The 22,110-nt window shown below is 39.8% G+C and overlaps 1 protein-coding gene across 1 annotated transcript in view; it reads right to left on the bottom strand.

Annotated features, from left to right (window-relative positions):
* PRTG (protogenin) overlaps nucleotides 1-22,110 on the bottom strand; it is a 73,801-nt gene that overhangs the window by 35,617 nt on the left and 16,074 nt on the right. Inside the window, exons 3-10 of the mRNA XM_064722459.1 lie at nucleotides 10,115-10,259; nucleotides 8,983-9,116; nucleotides 8,583-8,720; nucleotides 7,320-7,478; nucleotides 6,579-6,738; nucleotides 5,838-6,085; nucleotides 1,798-1,962; nucleotides 532-837 (exon numbers count right to left, since the gene is read on the bottom strand). Of these exons, the coding sequence (XP_064578529.1) occupies nucleotides 532-837; nucleotides 1,798-1,962; nucleotides 5,838-6,085; nucleotides 6,579-6,738; nucleotides 7,320-7,478; nucleotides 8,583-8,720; nucleotides 8,983-9,116; nucleotides 10,115-10,259 (1,455 nt within the window). The remainder of the gene's footprint in view (nucleotides 1-531; nucleotides 838-1,797; nucleotides 1,963-5,837; nucleotides 6,086-6,578; nucleotides 6,739-7,319; nucleotides 7,479-8,582; nucleotides 8,721-8,982; nucleotides 9,117-10,114; nucleotides 10,260-22,110) is intronic.

Below are 22,110 nucleotides of genomic sequence, written 5' to 3'. Positions count from 1 at the left end.
TGTTAATAATTCACTATAGCAGTCAAAACTCAATTAAATCCAAAGCAGAAGGATGTGAACTACAGCTAAGGAATAAAGTTAAAAATTCAAATCTGCATAGTTTTCAAGCTTAAGGAATAAAGTTAAAAACTCAAATCTGAATAGTTTTCAAGCTATTTTGTGAAGATGAATGTTCTTCTGCATGACATTACTAAATGATAATAAAATTCAAAGCTCAATTATAACAAATTAGACTTCATGTATCAAGTCAATTTGCATATTCAAAAGATGCATGCAGTACAAACACACATGAAACAACCGAGATCCTTTATTAGAACATTACAATGCTAATGTGCAGCGTTCCAGTTTGCAGAAATGTATTTTACACTGATCAAAATGGCCCAGGAAACTCTCGTTCATGTTTGTGAGCTGCTCAGATGCATTAGATTCTAGCCTCATTTTCTTCTGCTCTACACAATTTGAATTAAGCAAATTTAGAAATCCACCAAGCCCAAAGCCCGTGCTGCTGAGTGCGCAGCTGCCGAGCCTTACCTCTGACGCTGGTGGCTTTGGGGGTGCGGTGCGAGGTCCAGAGGGACGCCTCTCCCCAGCCCACCCTGGTGGCCGCAGTGATGCGCACCAGGTAGAGGCTGTCGGGCCTCAGCCCCTCCAGCAGGTGCTCGGCAGCGGTGCCCGGCAGCTCCAGCACCTGCACCTTGCTCTCGGTGCTCAGCCTGAAGGACACGCGGTACAGCACCACCTGCCCCCGCCGGTACTTGGCGGGGATTGGCAGCCAAGAGATGAGAATGTCTGTAGGGCTCCTGCTCGTCAGACTGATCTCAGGAGCTCTCAAGGGAACTAAAAAGGCAAAGACAAAGCTTTTGAGCTCAGGGAAAAGACAGAAAATTCTTGTCTGATACCTTAGACTATAATGAGATACCAGGAATGTAAAACTAAATAATCCAGCAAGTTCTGTAGATTCTTAATGATAATTGGACACTTCTCACCTGCTGCATGCAGAACAGCTTAAGCAAACTTTTTTCTGTAAGGCCATCAAACTTTTTTTTCTGTAAGGCCATTTCTTCTCTTATTGCTGCCAGCAGCAATCAAAGGCAATCAGCACCTGACTGGTGTGACACACTGCCTGTCAGGGTTTGATGCAGCAGCTCCAACCCAGGGCCCAGACAACAACCTGCAGCCAAACACTTGGTGCATGTTTTCTTCCCCTTACCATGTAATGAGGGTCCTGATAAAGTGACCTGCAGACAGCTAGAAATGGCACTGTTCCATGCTGCCAAAGCTTAACCCTGTCAGAACTTATTAATCAGATCTAATGATCTACACTAAACAGTGTGTTGTTGCCATGATGTTCAGATTAATTAAATCATTGCGCAGAAATAGTCAGCGGGGTCTTTTACAAAATTCTGATTCTACTACAAAAGGCAGACAGACACAAAAAAACCCAAAACAAAACAACAGGTTAATTAAAAAAAAAATCTTTAAAAAATTTGACAGTAGCCTAAATCCTAGGCTGCTGTCAAATTCTCATCATGAAAGGAGTTCTCAAAGATCTAGAATAGTTATTAACATGATTTAATGAAATGTCTTTCAGCACAGAAAGAGACTGTGTAATACACAGTGCTGCTCTGCCAGAATGTTATTTTATTCTCATTCCTTTTGTGAGCTGCTGCCTTGCACTGTGGTATCCAGAAGTCTCACTGGTACCAAGAGAAATTCAAAACCCTCAAGAACTGCTACCACTGGACTGCACAGTTTGACTCAGTGAAGATAACAACATTCACCAAAATAACTTCTTACCATCTTCAAGGGTGTGCTGAGTGACATGATCTGACATCTGACTGGCTCCCAAAGGCATGTAAGCCACAATATAGAAGGTGTAGTTGCTGGCTGGCTCCAAGTCATCAATGATGTAATGGGTTGTATCATTTCCAATCACCACTTGGTATTCTTCATTATTTAAGCCTGGTATAAAACAAGGGTTAGACAAACAAAAATTGCTGAAAATCCTCGAACATCACAGTATCTTGGCTTTAAGATCTCATGAAGTTACTTTCATGTTCTTCCCCAGCCTGCCTCTATTTTTAAAACCCTGTTCAGCAAAGCTCTTTTATGCACAGAAGTAACTGTGTCTAGCTGCAGTATAGGTTGTGGTGTTTCAGGATTTTCCTCAATAAGGGATGCTGAATGCAACTCTAAACCCTATTTAGCATTAGTCACAACAAACTGTGCTCACTGTACAGTAACACAACAGACAAGCTCTAATAGCCTTATCATTCATACCCAGCTTCTAAATCTATTTGTTTAGAGTCAGGCGTTTTTTTTCAAAACCTATTTACAGAGCCTTTCTATAGCAGACTGTGAGGAATGTGAGGGCTCCACTCCATCAAAAACAAAACAAACACCCTCCTGCCCCCCAAAAGAAACAAACAAAAAGAATTTATTCAGCAAAAGGATCTCATTTTAGCCCTGCAAGTACTATTACATTTGATTGACACGTTTTTTACTTTAATTTGGAGAAAGGCGAATAAGAACAGACCAGAATCTTCAAAAATGTTTGGCTCCTTAGCAAGTTGATAAAAAATAAAAAAAGAAAAAAAGAAAAAAATTGTCAGCAATTCACACTAAAGTATGCATAGCAATGCATGCAGCAGTCCTTGTCTTTGTTGGGCTTTATTCCTATAGAGGAAGGCTATAAAGTGGAGCAAGTGTGGTGAAAGCTGCTGTGTTAAGGAACAATTCACACCAAGTGCACGTCAACTTAATCAAAACTCTGTAAGAGCCAGCTCCTCCTCTTCACAACTGAATTTATAAACAAAACCAAAGGCAAATTCCACCATTAAGTTTTCCCACATTTATGAATTAACTTGATAGCATTTTAATTAGACAAGATTACGAGCATCTCACAACAGACTAGTTAATGACTTGTTAATTAGGAATTGCAAGGCACGATTTCTGACCTGCTAAACAAGATCCTTGAGCTCAAATTAAAAGGACTTGTTCTCTCACTGAATGGATTGCTGGGCCTCATGCAGAGGCCCTAATGAAACAGCCATAATAGAGAACAAGGCTTGCCTTCCACCACAATCAGTGTCCCCTTTGTGCCTTTTCTAAATCACTAACAAGGAATTAACACACTCCAACATGCACGCTCATCAGACCCTTATTCTTCTTGCTACTATGACCCCAATTTGAATGTAAAATATTCTGCTAAAAGAAACAAAAAACAAACACACAAAACCCACACCTGTTAGTTTTCTCAACTAGCTTGATTAAAACACTAACTTTTTTTATACAGGGAAGAGAACCTGAAGTTGTTTCTAAAGTGAAACATCAGAATATGTGAGTTGTGAAATGTAACAATAAGTGATGGCATCTTTTGTATTCAAAGCACCTACCACACTGTGATGTCTACAAAAAACCTCTTTAAAACTGCGTACAATTCATGCATTATCCAGTTTTGCTTTCCATAAAGTTTATGGAATCATAAACATCAGTTTATGCCAACTCAGGAGACTTGGCAAACATTGCTTTCCTTTGGCAATGCTATGTTCTTTCCTCACACTTGCAAAGGAGGTTCCTAACTAAAGGAAGAGAGCAATACATCTGTAACTTTTTTGTTTACACATTTATGTTCATAAGAAGCTTCAAGCAAAGATAAAACCTAGTCAGGTCAGATGTATCTGAGATAATTTTTAACCTTCATTATGGTCAGAAACAGGGTGTGAGGGTGGAACGGGGAAAGACAAGCTGAAAGGAATAACGAAAGCAATACATTAATACATAATATTTACATTAATACATAATTATCTAGAATTCTTAGAGAGTAAATAAGATGTTGACAATGTCAATAGTCTATGTTAGAACCAACCTGGTACAGTGTGAATCTCATAAAAATATTTTGCTTCATATTTAATTTTAATTTATTTAAATGCAGTTGTTTCTAAATTTACATTAGAGAGATGGTTGATGTGATAATTTTTCACAAAGGCATTTTCTAGACTTTCAAAATGCCTCTGATATGAAAGCAAGATCCTCAGAAAGGTTTATAGGCTACCACTCTATCACTTAGAAAGTTATTATTTTTACAGAATTGCAGTCCACTAGCCCGTCAAGTTCAACATTTTTCTATAAAATAAGACAAAAGCAACGTTTAAGTTCTGATGCAAATTTCTGATACTGTGAAATCATGTTACAAAATTACATGCAGATCACCTACATTTGAATCCCACCACTGTAATTACTCCTCTTTACACAGCCTTCTCCACTCTCCTTGTGTGGATTTTTTCACTAATGTGAAAGGATGCACAACAACATTATATTAAATAAAATAAATACCACAAGTCAGTCAGGAAAGATGAAAAAAATGGGTATTTGGGAAAGTATGTTCAAATAATTCAGAGGTTTCTGTTTGACTGCTTGCTTTTGTTTGAAGTTTGTTTTGTTTTTTACACCAAGACAAGCTATAATCTCATTTCACAAAATACAACCTTTGGATAAGCAAGCAAATAAGACAGGGACTGCAAAATCATTTTGCAAAAAACATATTCCAGAAGATACCTCCTTTCCCTACTCTGCAAGATTATCTCCTGCACAAACTTCCCTAAGGACACTTTCCCAGTTTCTTTGAAGTTATCTGGTCTCTGCTCTCCACAATTACCCAGATAAATTATCCAGTGTGACTTTATTCATATTAGCTCTAAGAGGGGATTGTGAGCACAATACCTCAGTGACTGAAAGAGTAGGGGGTAATTTCCCACCCCTCTTGTTCTCATTATCTTTTAAAACTCTTTCCTTCCTTCCTTCCTCCAGACAAAATTCTCCTGTGTCCTGAAATATCCCACTTGCAAAAGCAAATGTGGCTATTCCTGCATCAGCATTAGAGTAATTAAGCTGTCCTTCCTGTCCTCTGCTTAGCAGATGGCAGGCTGGTATTCCACACAGGGCTGAGCATCTGCAGTCCTGTCCTTGAATAAACCACTTACTGAATAGCAGTGGAAACAGAAATCACTCCAAGAAAACAGGGTTGCAATGCACCTCACTGGAAGCCATGCACTAACAATTTTTCAAGTCATTAAGCCATCACCTTCTGCTCTTGAAAAATGGCTGTTTCGTACCACCTTAAATTACCTTAACTCAAAGCAATTACATAATACTAAGGGATTTTAAAATGTCTAGTTACTCATTTTTATTCCAACTACCCATTCCATTCTATACAGGAACTTGTATATCATTTCAGACACTGGGATAAGCCACTCATGGCCATCCAGCATTTGAATAACTTTTCTCATTGCAGGAGACCAAGGGATGAGAGAAGAGTAGATTTTACCATTTGGCCGATATTCATTTTAAGAGAAGGTAGTGAAGACGAAGTATCAACTATTCCACTCCAAAATATATGAAAGCCAGTAAAGTCACAAGAATTTGGGGATCTAGACAGAAGAGCAGTCTGTGGTGAGAAGTTCAGCTCTGTAAGCCTCCAGGACTCTGCTGTATGCTCTGTTCTTTCCTGCCATGCACACACTGAGAGGAAAGGCAGAAATTCCTGCTGAGGACAGAGGGAAATCCAGAGAGCACTACAGAGGGCACAGCTTCCAAGGTTCTGTCCTAACTTCAGGATCTGCTCACTGGAGCCATCAGACACAGGTAAGTTGGAAGAACACAGTCCCAAAATGAGATGATGTGGAAAAAGCACTTTTCCCTCTGTTGACTGCAGTATGCATTGATATGCTCTGATGCAGCCCTGAATAGGAGCCATGCACATCTGACAGTCTTTGCAAGGACATTCAAGCTCTTGTCACATTCAAATCATGAGATGGCATTGAAATCCAACTGCTTACCTTCAGCTTTCATGTAATGCACAGAGTATGCAATCACTTTGTCTGAGTTGTAGAGCGGCCTCTCCCAGGCCAGCAGGATTGCTGAGCTGGACATGGTTTCAGCGTGGACGTTGTAAGGAGCACTGGGCCTGTCCTCTGACATCACCACTGTCAGCCTGGCCCTGGACAGAATGGAGCCCTGGCTGTTCTCAGCCATGCACTGGTAAATGGCATCATCTTCAGGAATGATCTGGTTAATCACCAATTTACTGTGTCCAAAAGGAAGAAAAAGAGGTGGAAAAGAAGCTCACATCTTGGATAAACTTAGCTACACATAAGTGAAACAGTTATGTTTGCCTCTGTTTCCTAAGTTTAGTATAATTGACTTACATGCCACAAATTCCTCTATTACAAATGGATGCTCAGCAGTGAAATTTAGCACCTTGAAGCATTCTGCAAAACCTGCCATGTTTCTGTTTGTGCCTGCAAAGCCAGGCACAGTGAAAACAAAACTTCACTGCAAAAAGCTGACCCTTAAGCTTGTCATGCCTGGTATAATAATAATAATAATAATAATAATAATAATAATAATGCCTGGTATAATAAGCCTTACTGATTTTCAGTGTTGATTAATGTGCATCCATCACTACATTTAATGCCCCATTGCAGGCTGACTTGAGTTCTATCTTGATTGTCTACTGCAATGTCCTCTTTTGGTAGCACATCACTAGCACAGCTCACCTACAGCAATTGCAATCTTACCTGTTGTACATTTTTATTCTACCATTGGAGTGTATTCTCCTTCCATTTTTCAACCATGAAATTTTGGGGGCAGGATTTCCTTCTGCTTGACAAGCAAAACGAGCAGTACCAGCTCTAGGCCTTGTTAAGCTTTCTGGCCATTCCACAAATGAAGGTGGAGCTACAGATAAGTTACAAGAGGAAAAAAATAGTTTAAAAAATCAAGCCTCTACAAATGCAAAGACAGTCATAACAATAATAATAATAATTAGTTTCCCAAATAAAAACCTCTCTCCTCAAGCCACTCATACACACATGTCCACAAGCAGAAAGCACATTCCTTTGAACAAAGCACATATGTTTAAAGACACCCTATCTGCACAGATAGTACTTTTTTTCATGCATTTATGGATACAAACAAATCAAACACCAGAATATGACACACTGTTCTCTCATAAACACATTACATATTTCTGCTTGGTTACAGGGTCTTTTTCTGTGTTGAAAGCCTGTCTTCCCAGAGCAAACACTGCACCTGGCTATCTCCAAGTGCCAGTTCACAACTCAGATCTGGAGTATCTGACACTTCCCATCTAAGTCAACAGCCAGAAGAATGCAGCCACAGTTCTGTGATCCGCTCAATCTCTGCAGCCTCCCTGCAGCCCCTGGCACACGATGTTTGAGATAAACCACCAGCCCAGCACCCAGCAGGGCTCAGGAGGGCAGCCACAGGGTGCTCACACTGCAAGGGAAGGGGCTCACCCAGCACGGTGAGGGTGGCCATGGCCACGGTGAAGTTGCGCGTGCCGGGGATGGTGGCACGGCAGACGTAGACGCCAGAGTGCTGCACCCGCACGTCCGAGATCAGCAGGTTCCCGTTGCCCAGGACCCGCGTGTGGAACACATCAATGGACTTGTGGTCTGTGGGAGAGAGCAGATCAAGGGGGTTACAAGGCTGTTCATCTAAATAACTGACCTAAATTGGGCTGTCTATGCAGTGATGGCTTAGATTAGAGTATATAAAAGTCAAAAAATGCAAAGGAAATCACAACTGAACTTTCAGAGGTTTCCATTTTGCATTTCCTTTGCTCTTCACTAGCTACTTGACCATTCAGATGGCTGGGCCTCACCACTTCTTATGTGGTTTATGTCTGGAATTCACCTCAGTTGAAGTTAGCCTCCCATCTGCCTAGCACAATGATTCAGTTCATCCCTACCAACTACCACATCATCTTTACAAACAGTGATCAACCATGTCCTGAATTACACTGCAGATAAACCTAACTCATTTGAGCACCATGTACTTTCTCCTATTTTCACACCAAATTCTCCACAACTATAACGTGAACTTTTTTCCTACTTGTTTGTCTGTAAAAGCCACTGAATCAACCAGGAAAGATACATTTATTTCTTACACTTTGAGAAATAAAAATGAAGGAAAAATTTTCATGGTTTGCTTCTACACATACAGTCCTGACTTCCACATTTAGGTACATGTTGGAATGAAAACAGAAAGCAGTTTTCATGAAAAAAATGTGATGCACTGCTCAATGTTATTATACTTGCTGCATTCCCTCTTCTCCCCTTCCAAGCTGACTGTCCTGGGTTTATCTATTCATAGTCCAAATGGCCCATTAGCACCAGGTGCAAACCACATTCTCACAGGGCTTCTAAGAGAAGTGAAAGGAACTCTTAACAGGTCTGTTTGATGGAATGGAAACAGCTATCCCAACCTGCCCCCACCCCCAGTTCTACTCCAGCCACCACCCTGCCTGTCCCTGTGCCCGGAGCAGCGCAGACTGACAGCAGAAGCAGGGAGTCCAAAGCTTCAGAAAACCTCGGGGCTTTTTGACAGCAGCACTGAAGCACAGAACTGAAAGTGCTTCACTCATCCTACCTTAACCTGCTAATGGTTACCTACTGCACAAAGCCTCAGTACAGAAACCTAATTGCTCAAATCCTTGCTTTCCAGTTTTACTTCCTCTCCACAGGCTGAAGGTGGCATGCTGTAATTTTAAGACCTACCTAACCGGCTCCAGGAGATGATTGGCTTTGGATTCCCTGTGGCTACACACTCCAGTATGACAGTTTGATGAAGAGATGCTGTAATGTTTTGAGGACCAGCTATTATAGATGGCTTGTGAAAAGGCTTCAAGTCTGAAGCTTTGGAGAGATTAAAAAAAAAAAAAAAAGATAAGAAGTGAGCACAGTTGAACAAAAACTCAAATATTAAATGAAACAGGGTTTTTTTGGGATGTTGATTGGGGAAACTTACATTGAACAATATTTTAGCACAAGATAAAAGCAAGCAAAATTATTTGGACAAGTGGTTCAACTATAGCTTTTTAAGGCTTTTAAGTGTTTTTGCTATACTGTAAGAAAAGGAAGATAGTGCCACTGAAAGGAAATCTCACGTGGTAAATACCTGGAATAACACTCAGCACTGCCTCGGTACTCTTACGTCTACTGGCTGCAGTTGTGGCAACACATCGGTAATTCCCTGCATCCTTCTGCTCAACACCATAGATCTGAAGCACTCCTGTAGGCAGAGCAGTTATCCTGCCACAGAAACCAAAAATAAAAAATGTAGATAAACATTCAGCCAGTGAACACGGTCAGGGAATTAACTCCTTGATTTACAAACAGTCATTGCTACACTGACCCGGGAACAGCAGGCTGGAGACTCAGAAACATTCCCAATACATGACTCACCTTCCTGCCTTTCTGAACTACAGGCAAAATTCCCCTCAGCACCACAATGAGAGCAGAGGAATTTACTTTCAACAAGCAGATCTTTCTCACCCCCAGAATCAACCATCCCAGCCTTCTTTAACCTGCTACTACATCCATACTGTTCAGGTTGGCTGACTTTTCCCAGCAGTTTCTGATATATGGGCATAACTGGTGTACAGTTCCCAGAAACCCACCCAGGGTTTCAGTTTTTAGTTTCTCTTTTTTTCTTCTTTTACATGAAGGGTATCTTAGACACCTTCAAATGGAGTTACAAGTCAAAAAGCACAGGAGTCAGTTCAATGAACACAAACTGGACATGAAAAAGAATCTAGCAGAGAGCAAACTACATTCTTCAAGTTCATCAGTTCATGAGAAGTCCCCCTTAACATAGAATTTCCCTGGTTTCATGTGTTTTATCTCAATTTTCTGTATATATAATTCTTTATTGTCCCTCTAAAGAAAACAAGTTCAGCATCAATTCTTGAGTGAAAGCAACCCCACTAGTTCAAGCAACCCCCAGAGCCAAAGCTCACCCATTCCATTCCCCACTGCAATGCCTGCTCCTGAGGATGACTTCATACAAAATTCACCAATAAGAACTCAGACCAGTGATTGCTGCGCAGATAACAGAGGGTGACTCTGGCCTGCACTCATAACACCTATTTAAAATTCATTAGCAACATATCTATGACCAGCTATTTCAATAGCTGACATGGAACCTTTTTAATGTATTGGCAATGGAAGTATCCAGATTTTTTTCTTGCAGCAGGACCAAAATGATAGCAAAGAATAAAATACATTCTAAAATGTGTAACCCTACATACCTGTCCATGACTAAGGGTAAGGTTGTTCTATTCACTTCCCATGTCACAGTGGCAGGAGGGTTTGCTGTTATTTTACAGGCAAATCGAGCTACTCCACCTTCTTGGACTTCAGTTGAAAGTGGCTGGATCTCAAATGCAGAAATGGCTAAAAACAAGACAACATCAATTTTAAGCGACTAAAGTGAGAAAAAAATCCTGGTTAAATCAAACTCTAGTTCATAGATCAACTTCTAAAAATACCCAGAAATACTTCACATAGCCCTTTTATTTCTGTATGCAAAGAAAGATGGATCTAACTGCCTTGTCAACTTAGGTCAATAGCCTGTTTTCACTGGTTGAAGTTTTACTTAAAATAACTTTGCTTTAACCTAATTCAGAAAAAAAATGTTTCAATGAAAATAAATATGACACGCTCAAATAGAATTAAGCATACAAATTGACTGGCATGCAGCTGGAAGCCATATCAATTATTGGACTAACAAAGTTCAAGTCAATACAACTAGTTTGGGACAGCCTTAAAAAATTTGACTGCAATAGCAAATTTCCAAACCAACTTTTGCTTCCTGACTCACTTTAATAGAACAAAGCATTTGCAAAGTTGTACAAGTTCATGTGTGGTAAGAAAAAGAAATCAAAATAAAAAAAAAAATCACAAAATAAGTTTAAGCAGGTGAGAACACTTTTATCCCAGCAGTCTGAGCAGTCACAAGCTAATGTCTGATGCACAGAGCACCAATGTTATTTTGAGCATCTACAACTTGAGGAGTTCACAATGTTGAGCCAACTGAAGTGGAAGATCAATAGATACTCAGCAGCTAATAGCTAAGAAATTGATCAGTTGTTGGATTTTCTTGCTCAAAAACAAGGGAAAGTAATACAAAACCTGCTAATTAATTGCTTATTTACTGCTATTTACAGAACAACTAACAGAACAATTCTTCAGAAGCAACTCCTTTTGGCTAAGTCAACACAAATAATGTCACACATTTCCACCCCCTGTAACTGCAGAGGGAACAATCTCTGTAAACCCAATGGTACTTCTTCTGTTTTTTAAAAAATCAGGTTCCAATTAAATTTTTACTCCTGTATAAATGATACAGAAATATGGTTGCAATAGATATTAATATTCAAGATCTTAATATTAAAGTTTTGTGTTTAAACAATTTATCTATTTTACTTGGTTATTAATGGAAAAGGAATCCAAGCTTGTGTTACTTTCTTCTCGTCTTCTTGGTTCTAATTTCTCCCTACACAAATGCGTGTTCACCTGGATTCAGAATAGCATTTCCCTAGTGCCCTTCTCAACAGATTTTCTTTCTTAACAGAAAATAAAATGCTTCATTTATTTACTGAAATTATGATGCAGCAAATTAGCCAAGTCTGGTCACATTTCAAAACAGAATCTCTAGGAATGTAATAAAGGCATAAATTATATGAACAATCCAAACCAATGCAATGTGTGTTTCAAAACCATTCTGTAGCACAGCTGCACCACAGCCAGTGGCATTAAAAAGGATCACTGCAACAAAGCAGAAAGGTAATCATACAGGCTTTACTGAAGCAAAGCTCTTTCACAGCTTTAAAAGTTTCATCTCCACTGGAACAATAAATTACCTAAAATTTTCTTATATTGGTACAGTTACTTAGAAACAGTGAGACAAATGAAACACAATATGTGTTTCATTTGTGTATATACACAATGTCATTTATGTATATAAAAATAATTATTTACTTCCATGCACTCGGTACATTACAGCTGTAGATTAAAGACAGAAGTGACACCCTGCAGAATTACAAAGCAAACTGAGGACAATTAGTATTTCACAGACCACAAAATGCCATCGCAATAGCAGGCAAGAGCAGGTTCTACAGTGTACAGATAAAGTCCAGTGAAAGTTGCTAATTGAAGCTGATATGCAAAGAACATTTTTCCACCTGAGCAGGAACAATGTCTTTCCCCTGAAAATTAATCTTTAAAGACAGCAAAAGTCACAACTATGAAGAACTGCACAAAATCTTTAAAAAACCTTATTAATGCTACTAAATGGAGATTTTAGAAACAAAATCCTCGCTTACCTCTTATCTAAGTTCATACATTGTTTACCAGTTTAGCTCAATACTTGCTCCCTCTGTATCTTGCTTTACGTACATCTCGGGTTTCTTCTTGATTCTGACTTTATTTGTTCCAGTAAAATCTGTTTTTACAAGTCTATTGCTGTCTCGTGAAATCTGACCTCTTTGTAACAGGCTTGTTTTCCTGGCAAACACTGATTCCAGCTCAGAACCCAAGAACAAGTCATTAAAACAGCACTGTTAAGAGGCCAGAGCTCTATAAAATGGATAAGAAACAAAGTCTCAAGAGACATACCCTGCTCCCAAAAACAACCCTGCAATGCAATAAATGTAAGTGCCTTTTTATTTGAGTTTCCCTCCCACTTCTCCAGTCTATTTAATCATTTTGTTCTCAGATTTATAGCCAAAAGAAAATGATTAATGCTACTCTGGGAAGCTGATGCTCTCACTCTTATTAACTTGCAAGATATCAAACAGAAGCAGAAGACAATAACTGAAAACTGTATTTACTTGTATAAATTCCTGAAATTTATGTGATAGGTGCATGTGTTTGCACAGTGACTTCTGAGAATGAAGATCTTTACTGGGCAGAACTGTGTGATTTATGTCACCAATGCTATCTATGCAGAGAGAAATTAGACTCCAGTTCAGGTATGAGTTCCTTCATTTACCATTGAGGCAAATATCCACGGGTTCATAACCCAAATGATGAAGTATTGGAGAACTGCTCCTGATGCACATGGACTGAGGATCCTGGATGGATGCAGGATGGACTATTCTGCATCATGTAAAAACTCTCTATGTACCTAGGCAGGTTTACAGATTTAACTATTAAGGTATGAAGATGTCAAACTTAAGAAGCTCATGCCTCACACCTTTTGTTTGTTTGTATGCAGCAGCAGTCATTCACCGACTTTAATTGTGGAAAGAAAAAGACCAAGCAAACCAGCAAAAAAGAAGCCCAACACACACCCACTTCATTCCCTCCTGAAATGAAGTCCTGAAGCTTGCTGCAACACCAATCCAGGGACCTGTTCCCTCACACACTGCACTTTCTGCTTGCACACTTCATGCCATCATGAACTCATTTTCTGAATGAGCTTTCCTAAGAGGCAAAAGAAATTCCAACAACCAACATGTTGATTATTGTTTCATCACAGCTGACTCTAGCCCAAGACTGGACTGCAACTGTGAAATAAAAAACCTGAAAGAATGAAAGATAAACCCAGAACTGAAACAGTAGCAGTTTTCAAGTAACCAGAATGCATGAAATATTGAGAAACTGTACCTGATGGTGAGGCTTTAGTGTTTCTCAAGAGATAATGGCCACTCACAGAGATGAACTGCTCAGGTGGAAAGGACAAAAGTGCATAATGCCATTTATACAAGGCATCTGTTAATGCTATTGAGAATTTCACAGTAGCTCTAACCCTTGAAGTGAAACCAAGAATCTTCTCATTTTTTTTAACTCTCTGGTGAAGAGATTTCGTTTGAGAAAAATAAACTTGTATGTTAAAGAGAAGCTATGGCTTTTCCCAAAGAAATTGATTTCAGGGAAACACATGATAACCTTTGTCTTCTTGATCCAGTTTTTGTGATGTATTCTCTCTGATACTGTTGAAAAATCCAACAAATACACATGTGTAATGTAACACCAAAGCAAATTTGCACATATTTTCTTGAAGTTTTGCAGTTTCTCTGGAATGAGACTCTCTAGGAATAAGGCTTAGAAGAGATTATGAAAGGCATTCTGCCATGCCTCTTGGCTATATAGACACACATTTCCAATGATTTGCTGCTCAAATGGCACACTTTGGTCTGGATCTAGATTTGGAATAAACTTAATTTGAGTATATACTGACAGATGCAGACACTTGGCAAGACTGCAGACACACAGCCCTTCTCCTCATTTCTGAACAAGCATGTGGAGCACACAGAGCTGGGGCTGTCATCAAGTGATACAATGGGTGAATCTTCCCTGAGTTTCCCAAGAGATGCTAGCAAAAATTAAGTTTTTTGTAGTCCAAGTTCTACTTATTACATACAGTTCAGAGGTGAATGTCACACAAACACAGCAATATGGGTAAAGATTTTCACAACTGTAACTGAAAAGGGATTACTGTGAAAGGGCATCCTGCATGTGCTCCCACAAGCAGAGTGATTTCTTACACTCACCCTCTGAAACTTTAATCAAGTGTTGTTTTACCTAAAATTACTATTTTTAAAATGTGAGGCATAAAAATAAGAGATTTCAGGAGAAAAAGAAGGTGACCTGTAAGGAAAGATTGAAAGATCTGGGATCTGATTAGGTCTGGGAAAGGCATCTCAGGAGAGAAGTGATAGTCTTACTGATTAATGAGAGTCATTGCTCCCTGTTTTCCCTAATACTTCTTTGTATATTTGCAAGACCAGAAAAAGCAAGAAGAGGTTTCAGCTCCAGCATGGGAAGTTCAGGTGAGGCTGCTGAATGGAAATGTACTGGCATGGAACAGGCAAACAAGGGAGGCAAATGCATCTGCAAAGACTTTATCTCACTATTGTCTGCACATCTCCCTCCTCTAATGGCCACTATTTAAGGCAAACAACCGAGCTGAGATGGAACTGAGCTCCATCTGCAAGGGGAAGTGATACCATCCAGAACACATTTGGCCCTTTCAGGCACAAAGGGAAAGTGTCAGTTCATTCTGACTGTTATAAAACACTGTAATTCAAACAACATACTGGTAATGGCATTCTTATAAATTACCAGAGATTTAACTCTTCTGATAAAATGCAAAGTGTGGCTTTTTCACTAAAGTCAGCTGTTATTTTTGATTTCTGCCAGGATGGTTGGAAAAATAAGCTTAACTAAAACACACTTTTTCTACAAACTTGCGTTGCAGAGAGATATTCTGAAATTGCATGGTTTTGTGCTACTATTGGCTAAAATTTTGGGTTAATACACTTAGTTTTAATTAATAACCAAATCATGCTGAAAGCCTAGTACTTAAACTTAATTAGAACAAAATTAGTTGCTTTAAGAAAAATAATTAGAGGTGGCATTAAATAAATAAATAATTAGATAAATCATACAGGCTGCTGACATCACTGCCCACATGTTAAGAACTCAATGAAATTTCTGAAGAATGCTATATCAGGTGCTTAACTTATTACACGAGAATTTTCAATCTGTATTTTTCTTTCTCTGCATTAATAATCCCCAGCAGTAAATGCTATCACACATTGTTATGTTAATGAGTTGTGCTAGTCTAACAAAAAGCAACTGATAGTAATAAAACAACTACACAACTGCTCTCTCCTTCTCCCAAAAATCTAAAACCAGGGAGGGGACCACAGTGTTCACGGGCCTCTTCTCAGCTGTAACTTAAGGCTCTCAGGATGGTTTTCTCTCACTTGCATGCTGAGAAACACCTGTAGAAGGGAAAAGGGGAGGAGAATAATGACCCATCCTGTTCCAAGCCCTGTGCAGCTGCAGGGGAGGAGAGCAGAATACTGTACCTTATCCTTCTCTAAAGCACAGGGAAGTCTTGATTCCAGATGCAATCTCCAACACCAGGACCCACAGATTTTAATGTCCTTAAAGTAACCCAGGCCCCACCACACCTTCAGTGCCTTTTCAACTCCAACTGCCTTTCCTTACCCTTCAAACAAGCTTTTCCAGACAATTTCACTTCCAAAGGCAGCATACATTTTAAAGGATTAGTGAACCAGTTCACCACAGTTTTAAAATCCATACGTGTGTGTGTGTGTGTGTGCAGCATAACTGCAATAGCTGGAAAACCAGAGTCTTTAAGCTATCTCACTTCATCTCCCTGATATCTTGGGAAAAGCTTTGCTAGAATGGCACCTTGTACCCTCTAATCCCAAATTAAACTAAATCCTTTTAATGTGCAACAAGGAGATTGCTGCTATTAATCCCTGGGTTTTAATGAGGTACTAACACTAAACGGTCAGACATGACTTCAGATCAGTATGCACACAAACTGCCTGGAAATGTGGTCATCCTGCTAAAGGGCATTCATTTTACCTTGCTGGTTTGTTTCCCAGCTTCCTATTCTAGCTTTAATTCCTGCCTTTCCTTTGTTCTTTGAAGCTGCTTACTACAAACCCACTCTTAGAAAGAAGGCAGGACAGACAGACCTAAGGCAACATGACAGAAACACATTGGTTTGCCACAATTGTGACATGTAATTTCTCACTATGAAAAAGAAAATAACTTTCCTGTGAAATCTAGAGGTTACACTAAAAGTGTGGGGGAAATGACACCCAAATCAGATATTATGTAACAGAAGAGAAATATTTGAAGGAAGAAAGGAAAATAAGAGAGGGACCAAATCAAGAAACAGATTGATTACCGATACCAAATCTGAGGAAGAAAATCCTTCCCTTTAGTATGAACAATGTAGCAGCAATTTTAAGGATGATGGTTCAGAACTGCATTGAAAAAGGAGTCCAGACTCAAACTATTACCTTACAATTAAATAACAGGGAGGTTAAATGAGACTGAAACTGCCACATTGATTTGACACTATCAATAATTGATATGGGAAACCTAATAATCTCTCTATCCCACAATTGCTTTAACCATTTGCCATTTAAAATCTCCCAGCAGGCATTTTAACATTTTAGGGAAGTTGGATCAGAATACAGCTTGTACAGAACACAATAATATCCTACAGCAATCATTCTGATGCTCTGGAAAACACGGCAGAGTGGGAAATTACAGAATTGCATTTTTATGAGCTGCTAGCTTAGCACTATAACTTGGGTTCCTGAAAACACAAACCTAAACAATAACAATTTTAATTTTTCTTTTAATTTGTTTTTTCCAAATATTGCAAAAAGTTAACAAGATTAGAAACCTCATTTCTACAGCATGAAAGACACAAGCACAGAATATGAGCCAGGTTTGGCCATGAAAACTGACATTCTGAAAATTGACATTCCAAAAATTGACATTCCCTTTAGACAAAACTGATCCTTCACACCATGTGCTACTCACGTTTCAGTTCACAGAACAGTACTGTTGTATCTAAGAATCAAATTTTTCTGAGGCATTAGCCTGAAAAACCCTTTCAAAATCACATTCTGAGTTTTGGAGGGACCACAAAATGCTCTGCACATAGGGGTAATTAAAGAAAGCTTTCACTGATAAATACCAAGAAGATCCCAGGATGAGGTGATGAGTGAGGATTTGGGCCATCTGCCCTTTCTGCTTTTCTCCATTCATTACTTCAGCTCTGGACAAATCTTCTCCAAGGCCCTGACTGCTCAGCTGAAGCCTGAACCCCTTTGCACAGCTTACTGCAGTTTGCCTCCAACATAGTGCCAGACAATTTGGGAAACTGCTCTGCTAAAACTTATGGTCACTTTCTTGTAAAAACACTCCAAGCCTACCACATACTCACTTCCACACTAAACTAAGCAATGAGAGAGAAATGCAATGGAAAAGGTAATAAACCAAGGTATGTTGTCATTTTTCCATTCCTCTCTCATATTCTTGCCAACTTGCACAGATATATCTAAGTGCAGTGTTTAGAGTCAATGAATTCCAAACTGAGATGCAGATCACCAGGAATTACTCTCCAATCTCTGACAAGGGAGAAAAGAAATCATGAGCCCCATACACAAAACTCATACTTATAAAATACAAAGCAAAACTGTTTCTTTGTGCATTAAAGTCTCTGTACAGCAATGTCCAGTGTCTCTGGTTAAAAAAACAAAAATTTTAAAACTGCCCATTCACAAACTACCCACTACTCTTCTGGTACTGAAGAATGCTATAATCTAAAGGCAATGAAATGGAGAAGCAAAGAGGTCAACAGCCTGAGCACCCTCGAACAAAAGTTCCCTTGGAGATGTCAGCTGCAATCTCATTTGTTTCCTCTAACACTTTCAGGTCCCCCTGCTCCTTTCTTTAAAGCTCCTAATTCAGTGGCTGACAAATGATCATTTTAAAAATCCCTGTACAGGAATAACCAAGTCTGAATTTGTCCACTAAAGATCATTCAGCTCTCCATCATTTGGGCTGGGACTAGATTCTATAAATGTGCTTATGGCCACACACAGGCAGTTTTCACCAGCAGCTTCTCAAAGTTAGGACCAGTCTGAAGTTTCATATGTAGAATTTTCTCTTCCTGAAATCCTGGAAGTCAGGCTATTCTGGGCCAAGTTTTTAGGGAAATGTGCTCATTTGTCCTTTCTTTGCTCCACTGTATCCTTATTCCTTCATCCTTACAGTATCCTCAGAAAGTAGGAAAATATATTTTCTTCTCCACTATCCTGGTTTCATGATATCCACATACAGAACAGAAGTTTTGTGAGCAAGTTTCTGATCAATTCCAGGGCAGAAAGTCAAGAGAGAGGTCTCAAGTGGATGCATCTTAAAGATAGTTCACGTGAAAGGAGGAAAACCTTGAAAAGTTGAGAACAAATACCTCAACAGCATCACAATATGTCAGGGATTTTTCTGATACTGATCAATTTTTTCAAGGATAAACACAATAATTTCTATTCAGGATATATTGTACTCTAGGAAAGATACCCTTTTCTTTTGCTAAACAGGCAACACTAAATTTTGGAAAGTGTTAACCTTAGCAACAGAAAGAGTTCATAATTAGCATGTCCACTCTGTATGTTATGGAAAAAAATCTCAGAACAGTTGAAGAAAACTGGCTCCTCAGAAGTGGATAATCACCCATCAAAAAGGTCTCTTCAATGCAGAAACACACATGCAGGAACAGAAAAGTACAATTTGACAAGGTGACTATTAAAATGTATTGTTCCCTCCTCACTTCAAACCACTGGAACAGCCACAGAGCTTGTTATCCATGCCATATTAACATAATTGTGCCAATAAATGGGATCCTGGGCAGCAGCAACGTGCCAGAGGAAATAACAGGAGGCTCCTCACTGACACAGTACCAGCCAGTGAATCCCTTACTTTACAGTTTGCTCTCCTGCCCATCAGCTGATCTAAGAGCCACACTGAGATGAGAATCCAATATTGCAATGCAAGGGCATGCATCACAATTCTCAGCCTGTGAGGGAAGAAAGTGCAGGGTAACACACCCAGGTCCTGCTATTTTACCTTGTTAGAAGCAGCTGCCAATATTGCAAAAATGCCACCACTCTTGCAGCTGCATGCAAGTGTTCTCATGAGTACACACATTGCCTTACTACACCTGAATCACTTAATAGGAAGCAAAAACTGTACCACTACCACCCCTCCCAACAAAAGCAGACAAACATATCACCTCAGGAGTTATCACTAGCACTGTTTTAAAGGAATTAAAAGCTTGAGGCTTTGAAAATGTGGCTCTATATATTCAACAGTTTATTGATGGTGTGACTGACATTCCTTACCAAACCATGTAAACAAGCATGAGAGATTTGATCTTTTCACTTCTGAAGGCATCCCAGCTGGAGTTTTCCCTTCTCAGTCTATCTATCATCCAGGCAACAGTGTGTGGCCCCAGAAGGCACAATAAATGCTAATGCACTTATCAAGGAATTCCCTTCTGCTCTTCTGCAGACAAGAAGCATAGGAAATAGGAGAGAAAAGGCACACAGTAAGCCACATTAACCAGCTTCAAAGCTGTTCTACTTGTGTGGCTGCATGCATTCAGGAGAAAGAACACACCACTTTCTCCCTTGCAAGGACTGATTTCCTTCAGCAGTTTGCCCAGTGATTGCCTTCTAGTATCTATGCTTAATCCCACAGATGCCTTTCTTTGGAGTTGCTGCCATTCTGTGAAGAATTAGTTCTGCTTAATAGCCCAACTGTTGCATGGGGAACATCCAGCACAGTTTTGCACTTTACAACATGAAGACAAGGATCAGAACACAAGCAGGATTTTGCAACAAAAGACATGTCCCTTCACAACTAACCTAATCTGGCATCCAAAAAGAAAGACCAAAAAAACTCCACAAAACCAACAAAACCAAAATAAACCCACACAAATCAGAATAGAACATGAAAGATTTAAAGATCAACTGCTATGATTCTAAAGTTCCTCAAACTAAAATTTAATAATCTCTCAGTGCAACACAGAAAAGACAATTTCAGCACTTTGCACCAAAAGTCTGCAGCACTGGAAGCATAAATCTGCCCCATTCTGACCAATGAATTTCACTGCAGACGCCGCAGAAGGGTAAGACCTCTATTGATTTGTTTTGTATCTCTATAAATAAATAAATGCTATTCCTGGCTAAAACAAAATAGACCCTAAGCAGAATGCAAAAGCCACTCTTCACCTCACTCTGCCTAGCTCATCAATCAGAGGAAGCACCAGAGAGCACATCCCAGGCCAGGAGTGGGGCCCCACACATTCCTGTGCTGCACCACCCACCCTGCGCCCTCGCTCACATCTGGGGAAGGCAGAGGAAGGGGCTCCATTTCATACAGTGGCAAACTGACACCATCCCCATATGAATGAGTGTAAGTTGATCTGCTGGTGCTGTTAAGTCTCCAGACTGTCAGAAATGCTATTCCTGAGAGATAGGAGCACTCTCCATTTTTTGCTTGCAGTGTTTCAGAATCAGCATCCCAGGATGAAAGACCATTTCAATGCAAAACGCTGAGCAGGGGTGTTGGGAATTCAAGCCCTTCAGCCCCCTCTCCAAATGTCAACATTTCCTCATTCCCACGGGGAAAGGAAAGAAGAAATGCCTCCACTCTCAAGGGCCAAATGCCTGCAGCTCATTTCCCTGTCACCAAATGCCCACTACTGCATTACACAGCCCAGAGATCTCACCCAGGAACAGTCTTTCAGCAGAGAGTAGTAGCTAACAGTTAAAATCTGAATATCTTAAACTTTGAGAGCAGCAGGGAGAAAATCAGAAACAAAGGTCACACACACACACACAAAAAAAAGGCAACAAAAGACACTATCAGTACTACCTATTTATTGAAGCTAGTTAAATCTTCAGATTAGATGTTTACCTGAAAAATTCTAGAGGTACGGGAGGGGGAAGTGTTTACAACTCTTGCAATTTTCACATGGAACAAACCAGAAGTGCAGCTTCCAGAAAAAATTATTTTGCCTTCAGTGTCTTTAGAGGAAGTCACCTTGCTATGACTATTGACTGCTTGGGTGGGACACAATTGTTGGACTCTTGGATTTCCAGTTTGCCCACTCATAGCGCAACCAAACAGCCATGTTCTACTAGGTAGGTGATACAACTAGTTATTAGATTACTTATATTTTCCAATACACAATGACAACCCATTTTTCCTTTCCATGATTTTTAACAGCTCATTGCTTGTCTCCAACTCAAGGCTGTGAATCAAAGGCACCAGGGCAGCACTAAGTGTTATCAGGAGCCCAGAGAAGCTGGTATCCCCATCTCAGACATCCCACTCCAGCCTGGAACAAGCAGTCCCAAGCAAGGGGCTGCTCCCTGGAAATGCAGCTGCTGGCAGGAGAGGAATAGCACTAGGCCGCCATGAAAAAAGGCTGCCTATTCAACAGGTGTTTTACTCATCCCAGATTTCTGGCACATATGTAGAGGTGTATAACAGAGAAATGTTAGCAAGGTTAGATTATCTCAGACTTCCACCTTCCCCTGTGATCTTAAGGTAGTTAAGCCGTTCATTTATCTTGACAAATACAAAATTGTTCCTTTTCCCCAAAAAAAGAGGGAGAGAAAAGGAAACAACAGATCAAGCTTCACTATATTTTCTTCTAAATTATGCACTTGTACTTCCATCAGCAGAAGTAAAATACCTTGGCCTGGAGCCAATCAGAAATCCCTCATAATACGTTCAATAAGCCAAATCAAAACAATACATAGCTTATGAGAGGGGGGAAAGAAACTTGAAGGTCGTATTTCATCTGCTGCAGCTCATGGTGCTCATTCAAAGGGAGGCAGGAGGTTAACTGGCAGGATCTGCTCTCTAATGCCTGTTATTTCCAGTGGAA

Source organism: Zonotrichia leucophrys, chromosome 10 (assembly GCF_028769735.1).
Source record: "Zonotrichia leucophrys gambelii isolate GWCS_2022_RI chromosome 10, RI_Zleu_2.0, whole genome shotgun sequence".
In the NCBI taxonomy this organism is placed as follows: domain Eukaryota; kingdom Metazoa; phylum Chordata; class Aves; order Passeriformes; family Passerellidae; genus Zonotrichia; species Zonotrichia leucophrys.
Note: the sequence above shows the minus strand (reverse complement) of the source record. Positions and strands in the feature narration are given on the sequence as shown.